At 48.8% G+C, this 26,278-nt stretch overlaps 2 protein-coding genes and 1 non-coding gene across 8 annotated transcripts; 1 reads left to right on the top strand and 2 right to left on the bottom strand.

The window, feature by feature from the left end:
* Positions 1 to 1,347: 1,347 nt before the first annotated feature.
* Positions 1,348 to 2,675, top strand: OST4 (oligosaccharyltransferase complex subunit 4, non-catalytic). Its single transcript, XM_074341809.1, has 3 exons — positions 1,348 to 1,506; positions 1,628 to 1,765; positions 2,440 to 2,675. Exon 2 carries the CDS (start codon positions 1,629 to 1,631, stop codon positions 1,740 to 1,742), a length of 114 nt encoding a protein of 37 aa, XP_074197910.1. The 5' UTR covers positions 1,348 to 1,506; position 1,628; the 3' UTR covers positions 1,743 to 1,765; positions 2,440 to 2,675.
* Positions 2,676 to 2,811: 136 nt separating this feature from the next.
* On the bottom strand, positions 2,812 to 20,184 carry AGBL5 (AGBL carboxypeptidase 5). 6 transcript variants are annotated; one of them, XR_012499270.1, is made up of 16 exons: positions 20,028 to 20,184; positions 18,616 to 18,876; positions 18,201 to 18,372; positions 17,720 to 17,883; positions 16,981 to 17,158; positions 16,549 to 16,727; positions 15,679 to 16,135; positions 15,018 to 15,187; positions 14,548 to 14,683; positions 13,708 to 13,910; positions 12,940 to 13,154; positions 5,571 to 5,723; positions 4,410 to 4,522; positions 4,060 to 4,106; positions 3,440 to 3,570; positions 2,930 to 3,068 (listed from the first exon to the last, which is right to left on the bottom strand). XR_012499270.1 is itself a non-coding variant. In XM_074341798.1 (15 exons), the coding sequence occupies exons 2-15, from the start codon at positions 18,828 to 18,830 to the stop codon at positions 2,897 to 2,899; spliced, it is 2,658 nt and encodes an 885-aa protein (XP_074197899.1). In that variant the 5' UTR covers positions 18,831 to 18,876; positions 20,028 to 20,184; the 3' UTR covers positions 2,812 to 2,896. The 6 variants fall into 6 exon arrangements, 4 of the variants coding, with proteins under 4 accessions (XP_074197899.1, XP_074197900.1, XP_074197901.1 ...); XM_074341798.1 differs by lacking the exon at positions 4,060 to 4,106 and having other exon boundaries at positions 2,812 to 3,068; XR_012499271.1 differs by lacking the exon at positions 5,571 to 5,723.
* Positions 20,185 to 20,949: 765 nt separating this feature from the next.
* On the bottom strand, positions 20,950 to 21,039 carry TRNAY-GUA (transfer RNA tyrosine (anticodon GUA)). Its single transcript is given in 2 exon segments — positions 20,950 to 20,985; positions 21,003 to 21,039. It is a non-coding gene; the product is annotated as a tRNA-Tyr (tRNA).
* Positions 21,040 to 26,278: the final 5,239 nt, after the last annotated feature.

Raw genomic sequence — 26,278 nt, 5'->3', positions numbered from 1 at the left:
ATAATGTGTGTAATCCTTTAGACCTAGACCCTCATTCTCCTAGAGCAGAGCTGGAAACAGACAGCTCACTGAGGGACACATGAGGGAGTACATGGCTGGGGTTTCACAGTTAATGTGGAGGGGACATAGGCTTGGGATTTTAAATAGGAAACCTCTGGGGAAAAACTGGGTGGGGGCTGGAGGATGAGTAAGTGGAGTCCAGGGGAATTACAGACTGCTAAAGGCAAAGACTGAGTTTAGGAGTCACTGGGCTGGAGCATGGAGAACAAACTGCTGATGGTCCTAGGCTGGGGAAGCCCCCTCCCGGCTAGTGCACCCTTAGCTCATAGTGCACACAGGCAGTAAGTCAGTCCCCTTACCCAGCTGTTCCAGCCCTATAGCAGCTCCTGTAGTTTTCTTTGGCTCAGAGAAGCAGAGGCGTCCCCTGAGCCCTGGCCCCCCTCTACCGCAAAGCAACTGGCTTCCATTACCCCTGACAGCTCCAGAGCAACAGCCCAGCCCCCGGCCCCAGCCTGGCTCAGTGCCGTTCCCTTTTATGGTGAAGCTGAGGGAAAGCAAGGAGTGAGGGGGGAGTAGGTTCTGGCTGGGCAGAGGGTTGTAGAGCCGGAGTGCCTCTCCCCTCACCAGAGACTCTAGGACATCTACCCACAGTTATCTTTCTTTTTTCTCCTCGGTGGCCCACTCTGCTTCTAACCCACACAACCCCTCTTGCCAGTCCCAGCCCTTCCTCCCCTTCCCCCTCCCTCATATCCGGGGGTGATTTCCCACTTGGCCAAAGTCCCACGTTTTGGGTTTTGATTCCGGGAGGGTCCGCCCAATTTCCTACGCCTACCTCTAGGGGTGGGATGGAGGGAGGGAGTTCGGGTAAAGGAGGCACCGGTCAGATCACAGGCAGGATCGCTCTACTTGGCAGATGTGGGGCAGAAAGGCTGGCGCCGAGGAGAGGCACCCGGCCGCCCCAGCCCTGTCCCCATTCTGCGCCGCCTCTCATCCCTTTCTCCGCCGTCCCGGCCAGGGAGGGGACCCTGGGGGCGGGCGCAAAGGAAGCACCTGGCTGGGCCGGGAGGGGAAGCGAAGGGTGGGCAGCAGAGCGGGGCGCCGGGACAAAAAGGGGGACTGGAGTCTAGGGTCATGCCGAGCCTCCCGCCAGGACCCGCCGCCGAACCCTTGCTGTAGCACACTCCTTGGCTCCCGGGAGGCGGCCACAGCACCACTAGCAGCGTTCTCCGCCGCGCCAGCTGCAGCCAGCTGCGCCGCGCTGCGTTCAGGGCGCGCTTCCGCTGCCCGTCGGCCCCCTACGACGGCCCGTCCCTCCACAGCCCCACCCGAGACCCCGCCCCTCGCGCGGGAGCAGGCGAGACGGCAGGGCTAGAGAGCCCGTACTGGCCGAGCCGCACGGCCGGAAGTGCCTGGTTTGCGACTGGGCTGGCGCTGCAAACTTCCGGTTCAGGTCTCCTACCTTGAGCTAGCGCGCAGACCGCGTCGGAGCAGAGCGGAGCTGATCAGGTGAGAGGCACGCAGGCGCGGGCCACGGCCCATAGGCCGTGGTTGAACCAGGGGGGCGAGGACAGGTCTGGGTCTGGGCGAGGAATGCGCTGGTCCTAGGCACATTCCCTTCTCTTCGCAGCATGATCACGGACGTGCAGCTCGCCATCTTCGCCAACATGCTGGGCGTGTCGCTCTTCCTGCTTGTCGTTCTCTATCATTACGTGGCCGTCAACAATCCCAAGAAGCAGGAATGAAAGTGGCGCTTTCTCCGCCCCAGGTAACGGTCCGGGGCTGTAGCGCCCAGCCCCCGGAGAGTGGAGTGGCGAGGCCGCGTCAGGGCCTGCAGGGTTCGAAACTTCAAATCAGAAAAGTGTTGGGCCAAGCATGTTAACAGCCCAGAACTGGGCCCCTTTGTCCGCACAGAGTAGGGAGTGTCTTGCGGTGCCACCCCCCCCCCCGTCTTAAACTGCTCCCTGCTACAACAGGGGTGGGTTCCCTAAACCCCCTCAGTCCCCATCTTCATATGGTCCCCAGATGACCAAGTTGGGAGTGTAGGTACAAGGAGGCACTGACATGCGAAGAAATAGACACTGAAGATGCCATACAAGTATGAAGATTTGGGTTCTTAAGTAGTCCTCACTTTTCCAAAGTTGTTTAGGTTTTTATTTAGGCATAATTCTTTTGTGAGGGATTGTAAAGATAGATAATTTCCATGCTCAGTGACAGGGGGCACTGATTTAGGGATTGGCTACTGCTGACCGAAGTCAAAGAAGAAGGGGGTGTGTGAGGGGGAGGAGTTGTGTGAAAGGTTTGGAAACCAACCGTAAGTGTGGGTCAGAACTGTAAAATTGTAGGGGGGAACAGGCTGGATGGGAGTTGATTCTTGAAAGATTACCCCAGAAGAAAGCTGCAGCATTTTCCTTACCTCAGGTCTTTCCCCCTCTTTTCTAGGATTCCAGGACATAGTCTGAGGCAAGATGGAGGGTGTGAGGGGCCTTCACACTTCACTTCATCCCTTCTGCCCATCACAACATACAAAGCAACCACACCTGGATTTTCCCAAACAACTTTTATTTCCTCAAAGTCTTCCTTAACCCTATGGAACAAGAAGCTGCCACTGACTAGGGCCCAGTATAGGGGCTTCTTTCTTTTCTACTCCCTCCCCTCAATATAAAAATATAGTTTTCTTTGTGGTCCCAAAATCTTGTGCTGTGGAGGGAGGGAAGGGGTGGCAAGTCCCTGCTTTGTCTGTCTCAGGGTGATGCTCTGCAATGCCTCAGAACACTGTGGCTGGTGTCCCAAGGAGTTATGGTTGTCACGTGGAATCAGCAGCTGAGGAACGACACTAGCACATTTCTCAGTGTGTTCCCCATCTTGGGACTGTATCCTGGGCATGAAGGTCAAGACATCAGACCCGGGGAGAGACAGTGAGTGGGGGAGATTTAGGGACGAAGCAAACCTCTGTTTGGCTCAAGGGCCCCCTGCTGTAACAAATCCGGGACTGGGAGTCTGACAGACTACAGGAAATAGGAGAAAAGGCAGGGGCGGAGCGGGGCCGTGAGGGCCTGGCCTGGGGCAGCCTGCAATAGAGAAAAGAGAGGAATCAGGGTTGTGAAAACTCTGCCCTTCTGATCTGTTAGCCAGGGGCTGGGAGATGAGAGAGGCAGGATAGGTGAGGACAGGCAGTTTGAGTACTGCACAGTGGACCGATCCTGGAACCAGCCAGCTCCAAGGCCGTAGGCCCTAACTAGAGGTTGTTTTCTTGTCCGCTGTAGTGAAGACTGAGGGAACAAGGGGAAAAAAATCAGGGACTAGATTCTTAATGAAAGCACATTTAGTCTTTTTGTGGTCAAAGGGAGTAGGGAAGGAAGAAAATGATTCTGAATGGTAGAAATGAAGTTGAGGAGCCAGAAGTGAGAGGTGGGGTGAGGGACTGGACCCCGGTGCTCACCGTGGTGCAGAGCGGGGTCCCAGCTCCGGCTCATTGCTCTCCCTGGTCTGAGGGATAGGGGATGTGGGGCCAGAAGAGCCTTTCATCCCTCTGCGAGTCGGCGGTGAGCCCCGGCCCAACCTGGGCCTAGCCTGTGTGGACAGGGCGTGGGATAAGAGGCTGGATTCTTCCATGAACTCTTTTGCTTCAAAGTTTACTTCTAGAGTTTCCACATGTATGAGTGTAGTATTGGGGTCAACATGGGTACTGGGACCTTGAATTCCTGGGCACTGTTCCTAGCTGACAGGGTAAGGCAGGATAATAGCTAGAAAACTGTGGGGTTCAGTCTATGAATACTCCAAGCCTTTCTGAACTAAGGGAGGCAAAAGGACCCAGCATTTAAGCACCACGGCTATACCATGGCCAAGATCTGGCTGAGTAAAGCACTGTGTGGAAAAATGGAGGATTAGTAAATCTCCCTCAGAGCCTTCTGTGTCTCAGCCCCTGCCAGAGTACCTTAAGCTTCACCCATCCAGTCAGCTTCTGCCTGTACCCAACTTTAGCCAACCTAGCCTGGGGATCTGGACTGAATTGGAGTTGGTGGCATGGCTGTTCCTAGGAGCAGCAACCAGATGTGTTACCTGGGGAATCCGGGACCCCTCCTGGCGGGAACTCTCCTCGGGCAGGTCTGGGCAGAAAGAGAGGAGAAGCTAAGGGCAGGGGCAGGCAAAGCCAAAGCTAGCAGGCTGAGGTTAGGGTGTATCTGGCAGGGATACTGGGGTTGGAAGCAAGCAAGAGTCCCGGCTGAAGGAGACGGGGGACACTGGACAGACAGACACTCAGGCATCAGAGCAGCTCTCTGCTGTAGTTGTGGGGAGTGGGTGTAAAGCAGTGCTAGGGGTTTTCCCTTCCACTACCCAGGTAAACAGCGCCTTGCTGGGCTCTGCCAGAGTTGTTATGCTGGGGACTGGGGAAAGACCCAAAATGTTACCTGCAGTCGGGTCCTGATACAGGGGATCCGAGGTCCAGCTCCTAGCAGACCTTTCCCAATCACCACGACAGCTTCTGGCTTGTCCCCTGAGGACAGGAATGAGCAGCTGCTCCCTAGGGAACAAAGGAAACTGGTATCAGGATGGGGCCATGGAGAAAGGGAGGTAACTTCCTTTAGATCAGGTTTTCTCAATATTGGCAATACTGGCACTTGGGGATGGATAATTCTTTGTTGTGGGCGGCTGCCTTGTGTGTTTTAGGATATTCAGCAGCATCCCTGGCCTTTACCCAGTAGATAGCATTTCCTCCCCTCCCCTCTCCCCACTGTAATGACCAAAATCTCTCCAGACGTTACTAAATATCCTCTAGTCAGCAGAATTGCCCCTGACTAAGAAGCATGACATGCTCTAATCTGGTCCAAGGGGTGGACCAGCACCTTGGAGCTTAAATCAGAGCCCACTCAAGCTGAACTGCTCTGAATTTATAGACCTTAGAGTTATCACAGTCATATATGTAAGCATGTGAGGATCAAGTGAGCAGTACCCAAGACTGGTTAACAGGTTGGGAGTGGTAGGCTCTGAGGGAGGTAGAAGATGTTAGACTGGAGTCTTAGAAATCATTCCCGTCCAGTCCTTCACACAACTTAAAAGGAGAGCAGATGACCTAGGCTCTGTATGGATGATATGGTCATATAACATTTGCAGTGATGACACGTGAAAGGCCTATGCTTTTTTTCATTCTTCAGTTTTGTCTAATGTTGCCCAGCTCTTGGAGTCAGGGAGCTTGAATAAGAGCAGGTAGGAGAAGTCCTCAGGTTCCTCAACTGTAAAAGTAAAGATTAAACAAGATAATGTGCTTAGAGCAGTGCCTGCCAAATAGCAAACACTCAATAAATGGTAACTCTTATTTTATTATACAAAGATGTTCATTAAACCCCAGCTTCCTGTACAAGGGCATCAATGTTAGGGGTTTAGGATAATCCAGGAGGATAACTGATGCCCCTGGTCTGGAGTGGCCTGCATTACATCAAGTCAAGAAGGAGGTCCAGGTCACGTGGCAGCAGAGGTTTCCTCAAGCCTAGTCAGGAGCCTGGTCTACGCCCTGGGAGGTAAGAAAGGAAGGAGGCTGGCCAACCCAGATTTCAGCGGCAGTGGGTACAGACCTGCTATGCTGAGTGAATTGGGCAGTAGGCAGGAGCCCATGCTGTGTGAAGAGACTGGGTTAGAACTAGCAGGAGCTGGGGATGGGGCCAGGCTGCTTGATGTAGGGTGATGGGTCAGTGGCTGCTGCCGTCTCCTGTCCTGGCTTCGGGGCTCTGAGTGGAAGGGACATAAGCAGATAAAAGGGCAAGTAAGAGGCATTGTCACTCCACTGCCCCACTGGCTCTCCTTGGTCAGAAGATGCTGGTTTTCAAGCTTGTCATCACACCAGCATTCCTCTTCTGAAGTAAATCTAAGTTGGATAGAATGACAGCTAATAATTTATTCCAGCTATCCAGTTTTCATCCAGCCCTCATCCTACTTCACCTCTCTGTAGCTGACCAACTACTCACCCACCAGTTCATCCTTCTGGAATATAAGTTAGAGCTTGGCTTTCCTAGGTTCTCCTCTTACCTCTAACTGCTCCTCTTCAACTACTTGCCCTGCTCCTTAACTGTCAGTGGTCCCCACCATTTATCCTTGGTCCTCTCTTGCTCTCCATGCTCAAAACTCCCAAGTCTCCCTCTAGCCCTTCGTTCCTGAACTGCAGTTCTAACCTCTACTGGGTGTTTCTACTGGCAGTCTCTCATGACCCAAACAAAATTCGTTTTCTCCTCCCTTTCTTTTGTTCTCCCCGTTTTGGTGAAGAATCTTCTAGAAATCTTGTTTCAATTCTACTTCTGCCTTCACTTGAATTCCTCCTTTACTCTCCCTTGCCCATGTCTAGATACAGGTCTTTATCTCTCATCCAGGCTTTTGAAAAAAATTCCCCACTGGTTTCCCTAGCTTGAATCTCTTCCCTTTTACAATCCATCCTTCACACAGATGCCAGACATTATTACTCTAAAATGCAGACCTGAACAAAAATCATTTTGGCTCAGGCAAGGGGGAGATACTGAAGGTGTTTTAAGTGATTAAGTCTAAACCTTTTAATACGGCATTCAAAGCCCTGCCCACTCTGGTTCCAGTCTGCACATCCTTAGTAGGATGCTGACTTGATCCTTCACATCCTCTGCTCTAGCCTCTGTGGCTACTAGCTGTGTGGTTCCTCTACATTGTCTGCTTCCTCTTCTAGTGAAACCCTGGACTTCTTATATGTCCCATCTCAAATGTCACCTCTGTGAAGTGTCCTTGAGCATTAACAGTAGAACTAATTGTTCCATCTTCTTTCATTGTCCTTTGTTCAGTTGGCTAGTAATTGTTTATGGTTTGTCTTCTTAATTAAATGTTGGTACATGTAAAGTACTTACAATAGTCCTGGCACACAGGAAGTGCTCAATATATGTTAACTAATATTCTCATTGGAACTTGAGTCTCTTGAGGGTAGAGACCTTGTCCTCTCCAATACTGTATATCCCAGTGCCTATAAAGTACTGCCTGGAAAACCAGAGACTTTAGTAAACGTTTTGTTTGCCCAGATAGCAGACACCCAGTGTAGACCATGAGCTGACTAAGGGCATATGGTTATACTCTATGGGGTAGCTGTCCTGGTCTATTTGTGGCTACAGCCTCACTGCTACAGGTTCCAAATGGTGGGGTCCCAGTCGGGTAGATGGTGACTAGACGGGGGAGGGAGGCTTTGAGGCTTGGCAGGTCCTTATCACAGAGGGACAGCAGGTACCAAATGCTCTCAGACCAAATGAGCTATTAACCTTTGTGGAGCTGAATTTGACAACAGTTCCAGGATGCCAGTTAATGCCTAAAAGCAACATGTGTTACATGTGAAAAGCCTCCGGCCTAGGAAGTAGGTGACAGTAACTTCATCTTGTCTGGCTACACTAGCAGTGACAAGGTGACTTCTGGAGGATCCCAAACCAAATTTTTAAAAATTGATACTTGAATGAATAAAGACTAGAAGAAAGGGAAAGATCTCACGATGGAAGCTGCTCTAGCTTTGAGTTTGCTGAGGTGCTGGGTACCAGTTAGAGTCTAAGACCATAGCCAGGAGTCAAAAACAACCAGCTCTTAGGGGGCCGGTAGGGGGGCTAGTAATAACAGAAGTCAGATTCATGGCCACACTCAAAAAACTTGAAACATTACCCACTACTAATGATTTAGAGGTACTGTAGAGCCCAGACCTGGCTGATTCTTTGGTTAAAACAGGGATGTCAAGATGATGTCAAGTGATTGTGTACAGCAGGCAGAAATAATGAACTTTATGTCAGAAGGGGAAATAACAGGCTTCTAGATGATGTGAGAAATACCTATACACAGAAGCATGCTGAAACCATGTTAAGGGATGAAGCCTCACTCCACCCCCAAGAAAGAATGTGAGGGAGAGCAAGCAAGAAAGTGAATGAAGGCCTCTGGGACATTTGTAGGTTCTAGTAAGAAACTGAGTAATGCTCAAGAAGGTACAAAGCAAAACAGGCAAATAATGTAAAAAATGTCAGTGTGAAATGTGGGGATCATGGGAAAGATAACAGGATACAACTCAGGAATCCTGCCCTCAAAGAGTTTCAGGATAGGAGATAAGGTCTGGTTTCGGGGAAAGGCCAGGTCTGAAAAGTGTAAGGCATGAAAATATAGCATTTCAATCATCACTTAAAAGACTGTCTTAAGATCTGGCTGGGCCTTCCTGTAAATTTGGCAGTGTAAGCACAGCCCAGTTTCTCATGTTTTGACTTTTGGGCGCTAGTATAATCCAGGCCTACTCAGTCCCCATTGAGACAAGAATTAAAGAGAGGAGCCGCAACTCTCTTCTTTCTTGGTTCTAAGCTATAGAAACAGCAGCTTAAGGCTGAGCACAAGTGATGGTATGACCAGCTCTGCGTCCAGAGGTTGTGAGATGGTGTTTTATGGTAACTAGCAATAGGTTCCATTTGGGAGTGGCAGGACAGTCCGGGGGTGGAGGTCTGAGACGTAGAGCCAGACTGACCTCACCATTGTATAAGTCAGAATGGATATTCTAAGGGCTCACAATTCAGAGGAGCAGTTATGTAACTTGCGCCTAGGTCCTGCATCAGCCCCCTGAAACATCTTTAGAACTGTCCCTACAGGTAGCAACCCAGATCCCACTGGATCCCTAGGATGATTGCAGACCCAATTTATGCCCTCTGACAGGTGGACAGGTGAGACCTTCATTCTGCTCCCAATTCTTGCCTTTTACTTGTTCAACAAATATTTGCTGATCATTTAATAAGTCCCGAGTATGGTGCTAGGTGCTAAGGGAATAAACAGATGTATTAGGAGATGTTTCCTGCTGTCAAATATGTTTTAATCCATTATTTAATATGAAACTTTCTTGCAGTGGAAAAAGTAAAAGTGGTCATGGTGCAGAAGGCCCTTCTCCTATGTCCTTTGACTCACTTCTCAAAGGAAACTCCACTCACCATTGGACTTTAGCTGCTCTACCAAAAGCTACCCGTCAGCTGAGACCAGGCATCACAGAGGCCAGGGAGGAATTCTAGTAACCTCAGCTTTAAGTGCAGGGGCTGGGAGGGAGTGGCAGTGGTAGGCTGACAGCCAAAGGCTCCCGCCTGTACACTTACGCCTTTGGTCTTTTACACCAGTATCCCAATGGGTAGGGTAGAGGGCCAGGGAATGAGTTTCAGTTATTAAGACTTGCTTGAATCCAGGGCCAGGATTAGGATGAAGTGAATGAGGCACCTAGGGTACAATTAAGGACGCCCTTGCCCGACCCTGAGAGCTAGTGAAATTGTGTGTCCTGGGCCCCTCACTGGCCTCACTCTAGTCCCTGCCCTGTTTTTATCAACACAGTTAACAGGAGAAGCTGGTTTACTACCTGCCCTCTCCCCAGCAGGTCCTCCTTTGAGCTGTCTGCATCTGCTTTTACACCAGTATCTTGCAGACTTCAGCTGTTACGTTAGCTATTCCCCAGTGGTCTCTCATCTGCACTTCTGAGACCTACAGACAAGAACTTGACCATGAGTCTGGGAAGGTGGTTCTTGGCCTGTTTTGGAGCAGGGGAAGAATAAGGTAAAGAAGATCCTGGCACTAATGTCAGGGGTGTGCTGGGAGGCAAAGCTTACTCAGGCTTCCAGCCTCCTTCCCCAGCAACATTCCTGTTCACCCCAAGTTAGCTACTTTTTGACTTTCTAAAATGTCATCCCCCAACCTCTGAGGACAGAACCTGCCAGACTAGTTCCCTGAATCTCTGCCCTAAGCTTTTGGCTGGGCTACCTAGATCTTTTCTGAAATTTCTACTCTCAAATTTTCTGGATAGCCCAATCTCATGTTTTGTTCTAGCCAATAAAGGAGAGTCATTAATTAAATGTGATATAATTTATATACATTAGTGGAAATTTTCTTACAAGTAAGTTCACAAGTGAAAAACTTTAACACAATCCTAATCTTTGGGTTTGGAAAGTATATTTATAGTTGTTTTATGGTTAGATCTTAGAGATATGAGGGTTGTGTTCTTTCTATATTGGAAGACAAAAGTATGCCTTGACATGGCATGGGCGAAGGACCCAGATGTGTGGAACCAAGGAAATGGCTACAGCACAGGACAAATCACACCAAACAAAATAAACAAGTTTTTCCAAGGGTTAGTTGAAGATGCCAAGTTCAAATACCACAGTATGCATCACAGGTCCCTATCCCAAGCAGGGCCAGTCTCCCATCCTGGAGTCACAATCAGGAACTTTAAGAGATGAAGCAGCAAAAATTTTAGCACCAGCAAAGGCTCAGGAGAACATAGGAGTCAAGATTCCTGGCTCTGACCTTTCAACTCTTTAAAGTATTCCTGTTTGGTATTATTAGGAACCTTCTTGATCCTTTGACTTTAGAGACAGTTTCTTAGTTCTTACAAATACTTATGCAAGTCCTTAGGGTGTCTCTGAACTCAAACTCTGTTTCTGCTTTTAAGCTCATTCCTCTGGGGGAACATAGCTTCTCACTTGGTTTCACCTGCACCTGTATGTGGATGACTGGCAGATCCAACCCTGATGTCACCTTTTTACAGTTTGGCCCTTTTTCTGATTGTGGGGGGTATCCATGTAGATAGCCCATGACATCTAAGCATGTCTAAAATAGATAAACTCAGCACTTTTCTTCTATCAATGTCTTAATGTCATCATGACTTTCTCCTTTAGCATAGTCTTGAAGCTCTCTTAATTCATCTTTCTTCCACCATCACTGAATCCTGCTACTTCTGCTTCTAATATGTACATTCATCACTCCTTTCCAGACTCTGGTACAGGCACCAGTCATCTCATGTATAAACTACTGCAAGAATCCCCCCTCCTCCTCCCTGCCTGATGTATACAGCTCACAGACAGCTCTCCTAAGCCAATCCTGTGTTCCCATCATTCTCAGAAGCTCAGTTGTTGCCATATGTCTTGTTAACTCATAATCTTTGTTTTCAGGACATTTGAACTTCTTCCACCTCTCTTCCCCTGGTTTCTGTGTGAAGGGCTTGGCCCTTCAAGCTAGCTAGTGTGCATGCTTCCTGTCCTCTCTACGCAGCAGCTCTGGTCCTGGCTATCACTGTCATGTTTGGAATGTTCTGTCAAACCATATACCACCACCCATTCTTCAAAACCGTTTCTCAACTGCTCATTCTTTGGGTAATTACTCTTGTGTTTATCTACAGCAGTGGCTCCCCAAGTTCCCTGTTTGTAATGAGTGTGTGCTTTTACGCTGTGTTTACCGCCCTGTGTCCCCTATCAAGTTTCAGATCAGTCAACCAGGAATTCCTCTATATGGTCTAGGCCTATTTTCTATCAGTTATTTGGGGGAAGTTATAAAGAAACAGAAGACATGTCTCTCACTCAAGGAGCTTAATACAGCACTCTGCATTGGGAGTGGGTGGGCAGGGAAGATGTTAATAAAATATTGATTAAAGACTGCCTAGAATCCTCCAATGATGGCTAGAAAAGGCTCTTTACTATTTCCCTTTTGTAGTCAGGGAAAGAGAACTTACGGTGCTGATATTCCTTCCTGGGAACTATGAGTTAAGGGGGAAAGAAATTAAAAGAAGAAATAACTATCCAGATTTCAGATCGGAAACTCAGGTATACTGGAGCATGAAAAGATGTAAGTTTGAATAACTGCCACTTAACAGCTGTGCAATCCTGGACAAGTTATCATTAAACACCCTCAGTTTCCTCATCAGGAAAGTGGAAATGCCGTCTATCCCACAGGGTTCTTATGAGAATTAAATGAAATATATATGTGATACTGTTTTGTTTACTGTTTACTGCTATTTAAATATAAGGCATTGTTATTGCTTAGATACTCTCCTCCAATCAAAAACAATGCAAAGTGTCCTTTCCCAGTGAAGATGGACTGTCAAAGAGTAGGGCTTGGAACATAAGTAGAGGTAACTATGGTGCCCATCGTGGACAGAATATCTTACTGGTCAAAGCTAGTAAGGACACTGCTCTCTCTCCTGTGGCTGCTCTAACTAGTGCAGCCAGATTTCACAGCCCCTGACCCCAAGGCATGTTTCTGCTCTGCATCAAAAGCTTTGATGCGAGCTGAGTAGCAGGGAAGTGCTAACAAGGATGAGTGCAGCTTGAGACAAGCAGAGCTTGTTCTAGCATGTAAGCCTCCATACTCTGGCAAGATTTATGTCGCCCAGAAACCGTATACAATGTTGATTTGCGATTTAGTGTTACTTCCAGAAGTGGCACTACAAAATAGTATCCCTGCTCCAGGTCAGGCCACTCCCCAGGAATGGCTCTGTAGTCCCTTCCTCTTCTTTTCCCCTAAAGAACCATCTGTTTCTGGGATACATTTTGACCCAGAATCTCTTGTCTTATCAAGCAGGGTCTCCTTGGCCAAACCTAGGGGCACAGTTTAGCAGTTATGACCACTGCTGGAAGGGGCTAGACTGCCGCTTTGTAAGCCTGGAACAGAAGCTGTCTGTTGTTCCATTTTTCTTGGGAAGAGCTGAAATCCTTCTGATAACGCTTTCTGAACAGGCTCTGAAGCCAGGAACAATTTCAGCCCATAGAGACCCTGCATAGGACTCTCGATCTGTCTACAGTGCAGCAATTTGGATGGTGAGGCACTTCCTACACTGTTCCCAACGAGACAGAGCAACCCTGTCCTTGACGCGCAGGCTCCTTGTCTCGGCGTGGCCCCGCTCTAGCCAGTGTTCCTTTGTTGGAAACTCCCTTGCCTCCCAGCATGTGCTGAAACCCAGAGAGCCCGGACTCCCGCCTATGCCACATACAGTACCGTCTGGAGCTCATGCCGCAGGGAACACCAAGGTCGCAGGAGAGGCTGCAGATTCTGCTATAAACTAATTTTATTGATTCACCCCTTGGTCCCAGGCCAAGTGTGCATCTTCAAGCTCTCACTTTCCCCAGCAATGCCCCAAACAACTGAACACCTGCTGCAGGGGCTCCCAGACTAGCTTACCTCTGACGGGGCCCAGCACCCGGTGGCTGACCTTTTGGGTGCTGGAGCCCAGGCCTGGCAGCCCTGCAGGCCGACTGCCATGAAAAGGAAAGCTGGGGGAGTTCTTCATCTGTGGAGAATTTTGTTGGCTGCTGCTGCTACCACCAGCACTTGTGCCAGTGCTAAAACTTCTCATGCGGCTCAAGGTATTTTCAGTGCACGAAACAGGCAGCCCACTGCAAAGAAGCAGATGCTAGTTAACCCCGGGCCAGGGAGGCTGTCTCAAGTCCTTCCCCATGCTCAGTAAAGCATCACCTCTGGGATGCAAAAGCACAAGGACTCATTCCAAGGGAGCAGGGAGGGAATCGTGTCCACGATGAGGTATCTAACCTGCGGTATCTTAGGATGGCTGGGAGCCCTTGTTCACATACACCCGCTGCTCCAGACAAGATACTGAGAGCCATAAGGGCCACCTGAGCAGCTTTAACTCCCAGTAAATCCCCCCTTACTGCCTTGGTGCTGCCCTTGGACCCCTCAGTCATTAACCACCACTGGAAGCTGAGACCTGCCCCCACCCCCCAATATTTGATTTCGTGCAGGGCTCTGGAACAGAGAGTCCCCTAGCCTGCTTTTCAGATATCTAGCAAGTATGTGGTTCCAGGTAAAAGGGGAGAAGATCCCTTTTTCCAATCCTTTTAGAAGTTGGGAACACAAATTCCTTGGAACTCCTCACTCTAAAGCCCTGTTCCCCTTTCATACCCTTTCTCCCTTCTACCCTGTAGGTCTTACTTGTTACTTTTGGGTGGAGTTCGAGAGCCTCTCTTCTTGTTGACACCTGTGTTCACAGTGGTGCTCAGGCCTCGGCTGCTGCGCACGTGTTTTAGCATCCAGGCCCGGAGGTTCGTGAGGCTGCTGTGCTCTGACAGCACAATTCGGGGCCACGGATTGCATTCTGCCATGTCCAGAGCTGCAATGGCCATAGCTCGTCCCACCTGTGGGAGGAGTCTGGTTTGGCTCAGCGTCTTGGTCTTCCAACCCAGGGTGCTGTGTTGGCTTGGGGTACACAGCACAGTGGAAGGGAAGGGGAAGCCAGGCCTCAAATTTACTCAATGAGTATCCCAACTCTTGTGCCCATGTTGTTTATCACAAGTGAATTTACAGCCATTGCCTAAACCATCACCCGCCCATCTGGGGCCCTCGTCCATCGTGAGCAGGGGCAGGCGGGCCTTCTTTTGGCACCAGGAAGGAGTTCTCCCAGCAGGTGAAGGCATCTGGATCCCTTCTAGAACCCACAGCTCTTCCTTCTCCTGGTGTGCCTCCTACACCGGGGTCATCAAGAGTGAACAAACCCAACAGAAGGAGGAAGTCAATTTCAGAAGCAAGAATGTGACTCAGGTGTGCTAGGGAATTCTCTGTGGCAGGGCGGGGGGGCAGAAGTAATGCCTATTCATCCTCTCAATACCATTACAGTCAGAGGCCTGCGCCTGTTAACTGAGGAAAATAAACACGCAGTGAGATGGCGATAGTGGTGAGCCTCTCCTCAGAGGGCCTTAAAGTCAGGCAGCAGGAGTGACGGCCTCTCCAGACTTTGAGGTTCCCCCTTTCCCTACTCATGCCCTGCATTCATACCTGCTCAAACAGTTCCACAGTGTATCTGGAGGGGAAAGCCGGCGGGGGAGGGGGGCTGGCACGCCCGTTGTCATGGCAGGCGGCAGGGATGCTGTTTACTGAGCGTCCAGTGTTGTAGTTGCATTCAAGTGTGTAGCTAAGACACAGAGACCTTTATCAATGTCCTGCCTGGACAGAATCTAGACAGAACCGTGGGGGACAGACTAGGTGTTCTTAGAGATAATTGTCTGGAAAACGTGCACACAAGTAGAAAGTGCTAATCCCCAGCAACTAGCAACTGACTTTGGTACTTTACCATATTCCTAGGAAGGTCCCCAAAAGCTAGTATCCCAGACTAAAGACAGTAACACTAACTGTGAGTCTGTCTTTTGAGAAGACTTGGGCCATCCCCTGCCCCTCAAATACCCTAGACTGGGAATTGTTTTCTTTGGGAAGCTATTTCACCAACTGTATCCCAGTTTCCACCCAACCTGTGGATTATCCCTGAGGCTTTGTAGATTGCAACCCGGCCGCTTCCCTCTTTAGACTGGCCGTCTCTACGGTCTCGGGCATACATGTTCTTCTCTGAGAAATTGCAGCCCTGGAAGTCAAAGTGGGCTGAATTCAAGGAGATGAGCTTTGGATACAGCATATTTTCCACCTGTTTGGGAGAGGAAAAAGGCAACTCAGAAGGAGAGACAGAGAGAAAGAAGGGACGAGGGCAAGGAAGCAACAGCAAGCATGGGGCCCTATGCCTTAACACAGCAGATACCTTCAGGACCATCAGTAGTAGTCAGTGTTTCTTAAATTCCCACTGGACATTTGACATTATTTCAAGGTATTGGAAAGGTACAATTCTACCTTTCTTTAAGCTCTTCTTGTCTCCAATAATGCAAAATTCTCCTTCTCCCCTGGTTTCCCAAACTCTAGAAGAGGTTACAATACTGACAGCTTGACCCTCTTTCAAAGGGCCTGATGTAACGACTGAGACATAAGGGCCCCCTGCTGTCTCTTCTTGGCCCGGTGAAGCTCACTCAGAAGTTGTCTCCTTCTTGCAGCCTGCCAGGGCTCCTTCCCTCTGTTCACGGCCTAACCTTTACCTCCTAACCTGCAACACTTCCCACACTCACATGACATTCTGTAGATTCCTACCTGGGTGTTCTCATCACTAAAGCTGTTTCCATACATGAAGCATCCCCTTTTGGAAGCATGTCCGTGCAGGTCCACATAGTAAGCCACACCACTCTCTCTAGGGGGGATGGTGTCAGGCGCCGGCTGCTCAGCCTCAGCAGACTGGTGTGGCATAATCCACATGCTGCCAGGCTTCTCTTCTGCTGGGTCAGTGTGTGTCCAGGCGTCGGGGTTATCCCCGTCAGAGGAATGCCCAAGGGGAGCTTCATTTTGGAGATTGCTGGCTTTCTCAAGGTCAGAAAAGGGAGCATCAGGAGGGAGATGGGGGCTGTGCTGGTGCTCAGAGGGACTCTGGGGGTTCAGACGGGAGTGCACATGGTGGTAGAGAAGCACAGCTTTAGCCCCGTAGATGGCCGGGTGCAGGACTGCATCAGGCTTCAGGTACTGACGGTTCAGATTCACTCCACGCGAGTCTGTGCTGTAGGGAAACAAGGGCTGAAGCAGGGTCTAGAGGGCAGAGCCAGCGAAGGGGACACTATGGTAGATGAAAAGGAGGCTAACTTATAAAATGAGAGGCTGAAGTTGCATTAGGAAAGAAAGACTTGCAGACAGGCCCTCTGCTCAGCTATCGCCTCTCTCGCAGAGACCTAAAAGACAGCTCCCTCTACCAGACGGGCCTGCAGTCATTCTGGCCCTGCTCCTTCTACAGACTGCTGCTAGATGGGCTCACACGCCTTCTCAGGTCACTGGGCGATCAGATGGATCTGGCCTTGTTAGGGTGCAGGAGGACTGGGAGTACAGAAGTTAAGAGGAGAGGCCGACAGCATTTCATTGAGATGCAGGGCACGAGGGGACTGGGAACAATCCAGACAGGCTGGGGAGGCTTCTTACCGGTAGTGGCCCCGGACTACACCATCGGGGTTCAACATGGGAATCAGCTTAAAGACGAAGAGGCGACGTAGGGTTTGAGCTCGGGGGTCATCAGGTCGAAGGATGAAGTCCAGAAAGCCGTTGAAGACAAAGCTAGATGGAGTCTCCCCGGGGTGTACCCTACTGCTTAAGAAGAATATCTGAGGTGGAGAGGAGAGCAGTCATTAGCTCAGTTGCTCTATGTTCCACGGTAACAGAGAGGGGACGGCGGTGGGATGAGTTGGAAATAGCCACTGGATTTCCAGCTGGCTGAATCTGTAAACGGAGTAGGAGCTATCACACTCGCCTCAGAATGCAGGCTGAGGCTGTGTCCACACTGCCGAGCAATAACATGGCCTTCAGCCTGGAGCTGGGCACAGGCCAAGGGACTACCTTTATGCTCTTCCTACTCACCCTCTTGCCTGTGAAACAGAATGGTCGGGGGGTGGCTACATCAGGAAATAGCTGCTCTAAACGGGGCTCTCGATCTTCTCGAAGCCCATGGCAGGAACTGATCGTTAGCAGATCTACACGAAGTCCATCCAGAGAATAGCAGAGGATCTCCCGGTGGTAATAGATGGTATCCAGGGGGCTGTTGGGATAAAAATCATGAAGCCAGGAGAAGCCCCTCAAGTCCTGTCAACAGGTGGGCCTTGTCATGAGCCCAGGATTTGTAGCATCTGGTCCTGCACCCTAACCTCTGGGGCCTTACTGCCCCTCACAGTGTTAAATGAGGCTGAGGATTTGGGTGGGTCCATATGACTAGAATGCAGTATATAGGACAGAATGGACTTACTATTTTTTTCCCCAGATTATGGCACCCTAAGATAGATGACTTTGCAGAGACACAGAGAACTGGTCTCTGTTGGGGCAGGAATAAAAGTTACGCTGAGCAATGGCAGTGCTGGCTAAATTCTGGAGCTGGGATACTAAGAGGTTTAAACTAGACAGGTGGATGAGTGGAGTGGAGTGGTGGTATGCTGAGATCAAAGTCACACAGAGACATTTATCAAAGGTATCCAAAGTCCCACGTTCTGTACAGAGAAAAGAACAGATGAGGTTTTGGTTCAGGGCCCTTAGGGCAAGTTCCAGGAGTAGCAGAGGTGCCGTCTGGCCCAGGGCTGTGTGACAAGAGTAAGAATGGGGTTGGCACCTGCTGTGGGTAGGGTGGTTCTCCAGAAAGCGCTGGTCTAGCTGGTTTAGCAAATCCTGGCAGTCACTGTAGGAGAAGGGGTAGCAGAAGGCGAAGAAGGTGGTGGCCCCTCGGCCTTCCACGAAACGGTGAACAAAGGATAACACAAACTGCGTCTCTGTCATCTGAGGAGCAGAGGAGGGAGAGGGAGGGCCATCATGCCATCGGTGTCAGAACTGAGATCCTACCGGGGTCACTGAGAACTGACCTCACACCCTCATCACCTTTATTAGCTGCCCTCCCTCTGAGACTCTCCACGTGACAACCAGCTCGTTCTAGGCTTCCTGAGGCAGGGGCTTATTCTGGACTCCAGCTGGCACCAGAGGAACAAAAACCTGGCGTCCCACCTGCCCAGCACTCTGTTTCAAAGGGAACTCCTCTTTCCTTTCTCTCCTCTGCCTTTAGCACCCAAGTCTGTCTTTCCTCCTCACGGAGGACTTACCTCAAAGGTGGGCCGGTCTCGAATGCGTTCCCAGCGTGGCCGGGTGGGCAGTGTGCGCACAAAGGGGGCCATGCCCTGGGAATACAGCTTGCTTTGCTTGTTCATGTTCATAATGTTGATCTTGATGAGTTTCCCTGGAGTTCCTCCCCGGATACTGAAGTAGAACCATGACCTGAGTGCCAGAGTAAGAGAGACAGGTCATTACACATGGAGTTATGGGAGAGGGGCTATGTGGGAGAGTGGAGCAAGCCAGACTGGGAAAGGGCTGCTTAGAAAGGAGGGAAGGAAGGAGAGAGGGAGGAGGGGTGGGGGAGGAAGGGTAGTGTGCTGGCACAAACTCTAAGTCAAAGGGCTAATGGAAGCAGGGATATGGGGACAGCCCCTCTTCTTCCCCTCTCCATCACTCTACTCTTACCTGTTCCCATTCTCAAATTCTGTTTCAGCACAGTCTGGTCGGGTCCACACGTTGAACTCATAGTCAGGGGAAGAGGCAATGCTGCTGGTGGAGGCTGATGCCCCACCTGCCACTCCTTCCCCATCACTAGACACAGATTCCACCTTCTCCACGTGAGCTAGGTTCCCTGAATCAAAGCGAGAACTGAACAGCAATCCCCCACAGCGCAGCTCCATGGTGGGGCTGGGAAAGCATCCTCCTGCCCCACTCAGGCCCTGAGAGCTGGGGAAAAATTGGGGTGGGGTGGGGAGGAGAGGGAAGAAACATGAAAACAAGTTCTTTGGGTATCTCTGGGTACATAAGAGCTACTCTCAGGGAGTGCCCTAAGAAGCAAGAAGCTCTATCCCATTAGAAAAAGTAGAAGTAGCCTTCCAGCAAAGGCCAAGAATAAGCAGTATTCTGTCCCCACAATAAGGGTTTTAACTGACCTAAAAGGACCCTATTTTACTACAGCTTGTGTATTCCAAAATGAAGTACTCAGTGGCTTAAGTTTGTTGAAAAATACTGAGCTCTAAGCTTCTTTGCAGCCCAAAGATTACAGAATACAATTAGAGAGGTCAGATTGCCCAAACCTAGCCAAGATACACCCACCACAGCACATGGCCAGCTTGAATGATGGATCATTCCGATCTCTGGTTCCTAGATGGGCTTCCCACTCTCCAGCCGAGCACAGCGGAGAGAACCAAGTTTCTAACTTTAAATGGGCAGCTTCCTCTCTCCACTCCTTTGTCCTCACAAGTACTGACCATTCTTCTGTTGCTCCCCTGAGCCCTGGAAGGTCTAGTACTTACTTTTTGTTACTACCCAACGCCTGCTATGGAAGAAAATTAGACAGGCGTGGCCTTGGCCAAGCCAAAGAAACCGGGCAGAGCCACTTGTTCACCTGGAGGCTGTAGCTCAATTCCAGTGAGGGTACTGGGTCTATTTCCATCCCCTCCCGTCATGTAAGCACTGAAGCCCCTGAAAAAGCTACCTTGGTAGTTGTTGAGTGGGTAATAGGTGTTCTAAGCACCCCTCAAAAAAGTGGCCAATAGAGACCCACTTGGGGGCAGGGGTGTGGCTTCTCGACCCTCAACTCTGAAGGACCCTCACACACGGACCGAGCTCGCCCCGGGCAGGGTCCGGTTTGGAGGCATGGGGTGGGTCGGGGCAGCCCTCCTACACTCGAGGGAGGGTAGGAAGGCGGGGAGCAGGGGTCAGAGGTGGGGCCAACCGAAGTGGGGGTGGGGCCGGGGACAGCCCGGCCGAGGGGCAGGGTGGGGCAGCCGGGCGGTGGGGCGGGGTGGGATTCCAGAGGGGTTCCGGGCAGAAAGGGGCTGAGAAGGGGGCGGGGCCGGGCCGGCGGGGCCCGCACTCCACGCAGAGCCCCTCACCTCTCTCCGGGCCGGTGATCCCGCTCCCTCTCCCGCTAGCGAGGCGCCACCTGGGCCCCGGCACCCGGGCCCTCCGCCCAGGACCCAAACAAAACCCGAGCGCCGCGGTGCCGGGACCCCGCTCTGCCAGGAAACAAGAAGTCTCTCGCCTATTGGCCGCGGGGACAGCTGGCTACCCGCCCAGTAAAGCTTGCTGCCATTGGTCAGCACGCCGGGGTTCCCTCGCACGTTTAGCGGGTACCTGATCCTGTGCGGCTTGGGGGCTCGGCCCCCAGGACCGGCGTGAGGGCTTCACCCGCGTCTTCTCGGAAGACGGTTAACGGCCTGCCCACACAGAGGAGGAGAAGACAAAGTGAGCAAGGACATTGGAAAAGACTCACCTGCAAAATAAAAGGACCGTGTGTAAAGCTAATCATTGGCTACCAAGCTTCTCTGTGTACTACAGCACACCCAACCGGTTCAGTAGCTCTCCCCAGGTTTGGGGATCCTACAATGCGAGGGAAAAAAACGAAGTGGAGGATGCGGGCATCGATCCCGCTACCTCTCGCATGCTAAGCGAGCGCTCTACCATTTGAGCTAATCCCCCAGCTGGTGTTGGCTTCTTTTCCTTTGCCTTACAGGTTTTTCTGGGGTGTACGCTGACCATTGGACTCACCACAATACAGTACATTCATTTACCGTGGGCAAGATTTTTTAAAGTACACATGTAATAATTATATATATGCAATAATAAAGCTCTATTTAAAAGCACAGGTTAACATTCCTTTGCTTGTAACCCACAACAGGTTACCTATGCCCTGACTACTTAACTGCATTATGTGTTTCACGGAACATTGGCGGTGCTCATGCAAATTAACAATGGACTTTCGTTGTAAAGCTTTCCTCCCATGAAAGGGAGGAAGGTTAAAAATTTCACGCGAAGTCCTTCGAGCCGGAATCGAACCAGCGACCTAAGGATTGCCAAGATTTAGTACACTACAGTCCTCCGCTCTACCAACTGAGCTATCGAAGGCTCCGGCTTTTTAACAGCTCGGAGACTGCCCTCTAATACTTACTGAGGCCGTACTATTCCAGGGTCTCAGTAATTTGGGGGACTCCTGGTCTCCATCTTCAAAAGGAGCTCGCCTGAGCGGAGTTCCTCCAGTCTACCAAGAACAGAGGAAGCCGGAGACAGAAGTGAGAGCAAATGATGCTGCCAAAAGATCCACTTTCCAGCCCTGGTGGAGGGAAACACGGGCAATAAACTTCTCTTCTGTTTCCTTGCTTTTTACAAAACTATACCCACAACCTCCACCCGCCGTGGCTACAGGAAAGGCGGACGCTTAGAGACGGCCCACAAGGCTAACTCTGGGCCGCGTTTCTCCAGCGGGGCCGGTACGCACACGAGCTCTACAATCGCCAAGCGCATGCCGGTTTGCAAGGCGGACGGCTTATTCTCTATCTCTGCTCCACATTTCCCTCCGTCATCTCCAGGGGCGCTAATAAAATCCTACTGCCCTCCTGATGTGAAGGACATTCATTTATTTAATTAACCCATACTTTGTCAGGATCTCTTCCTCCTACGAACAAGAAAGATACAAACCACCGAGCTCCTGGAGGCGGGCCGGGCGGCGCAGGGCGCGGGTTGCCCCGGATTAGCGACTGCGGGCGGGGCCCTGGACCGGGCGGAGAGTCCCGGCAGCTGGCATCCACTCGGCCTCCGCTCTGCCCGCCTCACACCTGCATCTCTCTTTCCAGGCGCCTGGCATGCCAGTCGACAATACTTTGCCTACGAAATCTCCCGGGGTTTTAAAACAACAACAACAAAAAGCCTAAAACCCAACTTGTCTATGGAGCTTTGCCTCGCAGTGTGGCGGGGTGGGTGTGCGGGGACGCCTAGTCTCCATTGCCAGCTCTGCGGCAACCTCCTGCGCTACCTGGAGTCACAGTCGCCCTGGGCAAATCCAGATCGGACAGGGGATTCAAGCCCCTTGAAGCTCCAACGTTTTATGGGTTTTCTCAGCCTGAGCTTTGTTTGTTATTTCAGGCTGAGCTTTAAATCTGTTTTCTGTTGTCACAGAACGGGGTTCATTCACAATTGCGTCCATCCACAAAGCAGGAGGTTAACATCTTCCCATTTATTTCTTCATTTAACTTCATTTCTGCTGCTGCAAATGCTACCATGTGTGCGAGAGCGTTAGCTTGGTATAGTTTTCTTGGAGCGGCGTTTAGCGCGCTCGCTATCTCACTCCTCTTTCTTGAGGGAGTCAGGGGTAGAAGAACATATTTAATTGTTTTTGTTTGTTTGTTTGTTTTGAGTGAAAGTCACATAACACAGTTAACTAAAGTATGAACAATTCAGTGGCATTTAGTGCATTCACAATGTTGTATAAACGATTACGTCTCTCTAGTTTCGAAACTTAAAAAAAAATCACCCTAGAACACTCTGTACCCTTTAAGTAATCACTCCCACCCCCACATCCCCCAGCCCCTGGCAACAACTAATCTGCTTTCTGTCTCTACGGATTTGCCTATTCTGGAGACTTCATATAAAGGAACTCTTAAAATGTGTATCTGATTTTGTATCTGATTTCTTTTATTTATCGTAATGTTTTCGAGCTTCATCCAAATTGTAGCATGTATCAGTACTTCATCCCTTTTTACTGCTACATAATATTCCATTCCTTTGTTTATCCATTCTTCTGTTGATAGATGTTTGGCCTATTTCCACATTTTGACTTCAATGAATAATACTGCTATAAACATTTGTGTTAAAGTGTGTAGATACACGTTTTCATTTCTCTTGGGTATATTCCTAGAAATGGAATTGCTGAGTTCTATGCTAATTATATGTTTAACTCTTTGAGGAACCACCAAACTTTTCCACAGCAGTTGAACAAATTTACATTACCACCACCAATGTCAGAGGGTTCCAGTTTCTCCAGATCCTTGCCAACACTTTTTGTATTTTTTTATTATAGCTGATGTTTCAATAAAGTGAACTCAATTAATAAGCATTTTCCTATGACATTAAAGATTCTTTGAAATCACAATTTGAATAGCCATTTGCCATCTTTTACTTTTTACCAAAATTTATTGAAATATTCATCTTATTGTTGGACAGTTTAAATCCAAATTTTCACTATTATTACTGCTACAATAAATCTTCTTGCATATAAATCTTTGTCCTATTTCTGTTTACTTCTCTATTCTCTAGAATACAATCATAGGAGTGGAATTACTTGGTTAAACAGTATGAAACTTTTAAGGCTTTTGATAAATATTACCAGATTACTTCCCAGAAACATTATACCAATTTCTATCATAGCATTCACTGAGCATAGCATCACTTAAAAAAACAACAACAAAAAAAAAAAACAAAAAAACAAAACAAAACAAAAAAACCTTTGTTAACATGATAGGCAACAGTAAGTAGCATCTTATTTTAAATTTGTACTTCTTCACCAATGAAATGAACTTTTCTTTTTCCAAGTCTATTGTTCATTTGCATTTCCTTTATGAATTGTCTTTTACCCGTATTTTTATTGTTGTTTAGTGCTTTTCTTACTGACTTGTAAGAGTTCTTTAACATTAAGAATGTATTTATGTAAGCTCAGTAAAGAAGTGGAGCCTTGATGAACGTATCAACTAGACCAAACACACCTACACAGAACATTCCGCCTAACAGCAGCAGAATACACATTCTTCCCAAGTGTATACATGGAACATTCTCCAGAATAGTGCACGTTAGGTAACAAGTCTTGATAAATATTAAAAGATTGAAGTCATACAAAGTCTGATTAATGTAAACTATAGACTTCAGGTGATCATGACATGTCAGCATAGGGTCACTGATGTTGGCAGTGGGGGAAGTTGTACAAGTATAGAGCAAAGGGAGTGTACTTGCACAGTTTTGATGTGAACTTAAAACTGCTGTAAAAAATAAAATTTATTAAAAAATCAGTAACTTCTGTGCTAACATAGTGAAAAATTATAGCAAGACATGTGTCTGAATTCAATGTTTTTATTAATAGGGAGAATATTCACTATTCAATTAATATTCACTCATACCCTGAAAGGTGAAAGCTCCCCCTGCCTGCCCCCAAATTCCTTCTTACACCTCAAGTCTGGACAATGAAACTAAAAACGGAATGCCGTGTAGGGAAATGCAAGGTCCTCTGTCCCTTCAAGTCCTTTTGGGAGCAGAACCATGAAGATTATGTAGAAAAAGGATGAAATCACTTTAAGTGTTCACTTAAATCCAAACTCCTTTAGGAGAGATAAGGTATATTAAAATACTCAGAGGTCATCCAACCATGGAAATTTCTGTGTAATCGAACAACTGAGTCATTCTGGAATAGGGCAGGGCAGGCATGCCCATCTCTGTGGAACACTCCATTCTAAGAGTGGTGGCATTCAGAATGGACGGGCAATGCCGCAGGTGAGTCCAGCAACATTATCTATCCATACTAAGTCGGGCTCCCCAGAAAGCTGCCCTGCTGTAAAGCTGAAGCTGTGTGCTGGGTACAAGTAGCCAGAGGAAACCAAAACCATGCTTTAAGACTTAGAGAAATGTAAAGAAGTGTTCCTAATGAGTCGTGGTATAATTTGTGAGTCCTTGTAAGAACTGGTAATAACTAAGTTGTGAGAGATAACCATATTCAAACTGCCCTTCAGTTACATATGATATGTTATCTGTAGAACTCCAGCTGTGTGTGAAAAGGAAAGTTAAAATGTCTAGACACGATCCTTGAGGTGTCAGTTTATTTCTGTTCTTACAATAACCCCACTGTCAGTGTACTCCACCGGTCCACACTGGTTCAACTCACTGGCTCAGCTTGGATTTCTGTTTGTTGACAGTTATGCAACAATGAAACATCTGGATGTCTGGTTTGACTTTAACAGCCAGCCAGTACAGTGTTGGACTACTGACAGAATAAAAATTATGACAATTCCAGTATCAGATCAAACCACTCTATCGAATAAAGCTAATTAAGGGGTCAGTGTCCCTGTGAGAGGCTGTGGAGACTCGAGTTAATCTGAGTTAAAGGAAAAATGTTGCACACTAAGATTATATGTCAGAAATTAAATGAACCCCAAAGGGAAAAAAGTACACACATTAGAAACCAGTGAAGCACTTGTGAGATTCTCTTGAGTTGCTGGATTAAAAGAATTCAGTCCAGCAGCCTTGGTTGGACTCAATGTCTCTGTAGGACAGAGTGTCATCATTTTATTTGTCTGTGCTGGTGCCAATCTAGGCCCACATCAGCCCCCTTTCTTCAGCTTGCCTTGAATACAGGCCAGTTACAAGGATTCACTATTCTTAGGAATTGAGTGCATCTGTTTCTGATTGGTAAGGAAGTACTGAGGCAATGGAACATGTTTCGGGACCCTTGGGCAGTCCTGCCTAGCAGTCCTGAACCTTGGTCCTTTGCCAGGCAGGGTTTTTTCCTGGGAAAAATAGTCATGGCTGACTGCCACGAGAAGAGCAGGGTTCTGCCCAACTTGGCAATGTGGTTATGTCCTAACAAGGAAAGGGAACAAAAATGTGAGATGCTATAGTCCTCATGACTTAGCTTTGTGTCAAGATTTTTCTATACTTGCTACTTTATAATCTTACTGAAGTAGCATCTCAGGGCAGTTTCTGAGAAGGAAAGTGGTGGCTGGCCCTCATCCCTGCTGGACATCTCTCAGGGGTTTATGGTGGAAGCAGAAATCAGCCCCTGGAGTTGGAGTGGGCACTGCTTGTATTTTGAAATAGTCAAGGAAACTTGAGTTGAGAACTGAAAACCTATGCAGTTAGCTGACTTATTACAGTCCCAAGTTAAAAATTAAAAGGGACTGGTGATAAACCCTTGACTCGTATGTCTCTTGGAATTCTAAATCTTTCACTCACTGCCTATAAAATAAACCAATTAATAAATTAAGGTCCTGGCAAAGAAGAAGACACTCCCTGATCACCAGCCAAGAATTCCCCTAGGAAACTCTCCCCTGCTTTTCAAAGCGTAAAATACTCAGGCTACCAAGGCAAACCTTGGGACAGGAATCACTAGGACAAGTGAGACAACACGTGAGCAAGAGGAGTGTGTCTAGAGCCCTCAATAGGCCAAACTTTAGAATGATGGATGTGGGCTTTCCTTGCCAGAGGCTCAACTACAGCCAGTGGCTATGACCTCCAGAAGTGCAGAGGGCAAAGAACATGCAGGTGCCCAAATTTTGTTGTTCCGCCCACAACTATGAGAATTCCTGTATGAAGATGCACAGAGGAAAGC

Source organism: Camelus bactrianus, chromosome 15 (genome assembly GCF_048773025.1).
Source record: "Camelus bactrianus isolate YW-2024 breed Bactrian camel chromosome 15, ASM4877302v1, whole genome shotgun sequence".
Lineage (NCBI taxonomy): Eukaryota > Metazoa > Chordata > Mammalia > Artiodactyla > Camelidae > Camelus > Camelus bactrianus.
Note: the sequence above shows the minus strand (reverse complement) of the source record. Positions and strands in the feature narration are given on the sequence as shown.

Bases quoted from the DNA above. Each gene is read 5' to 3' on its own strand.
- AGBL5 (XM_074341798.1), bottom strand. From the start codon at position 18,830: ATGGAGCTGCGCTGTGGGGGATTGCTGTTCAGTTCTCGCTTTGATTCA. The intron at 17,884-18,200 runs GTAAGTCCTCCG...TCTGCTCCTCAG, and splicing joins GAGACCGGCCCACCTTTGAG to ATGACAGAGACGCAGTTTGT. The intron at 17,159-17,719 runs GTGCCAACCCCA...TTATCCCAACAG, and splicing joins AACCACCCTACCCACAGCAG to CCCCCTGGATACCATCTATT.
- OST4 (XM_074341809.1), top strand. From the start codon at position 1,629: ATGATCACGGACGTGCAGCTCGCCATCTTCGCCAACATGCTGGGCGTG.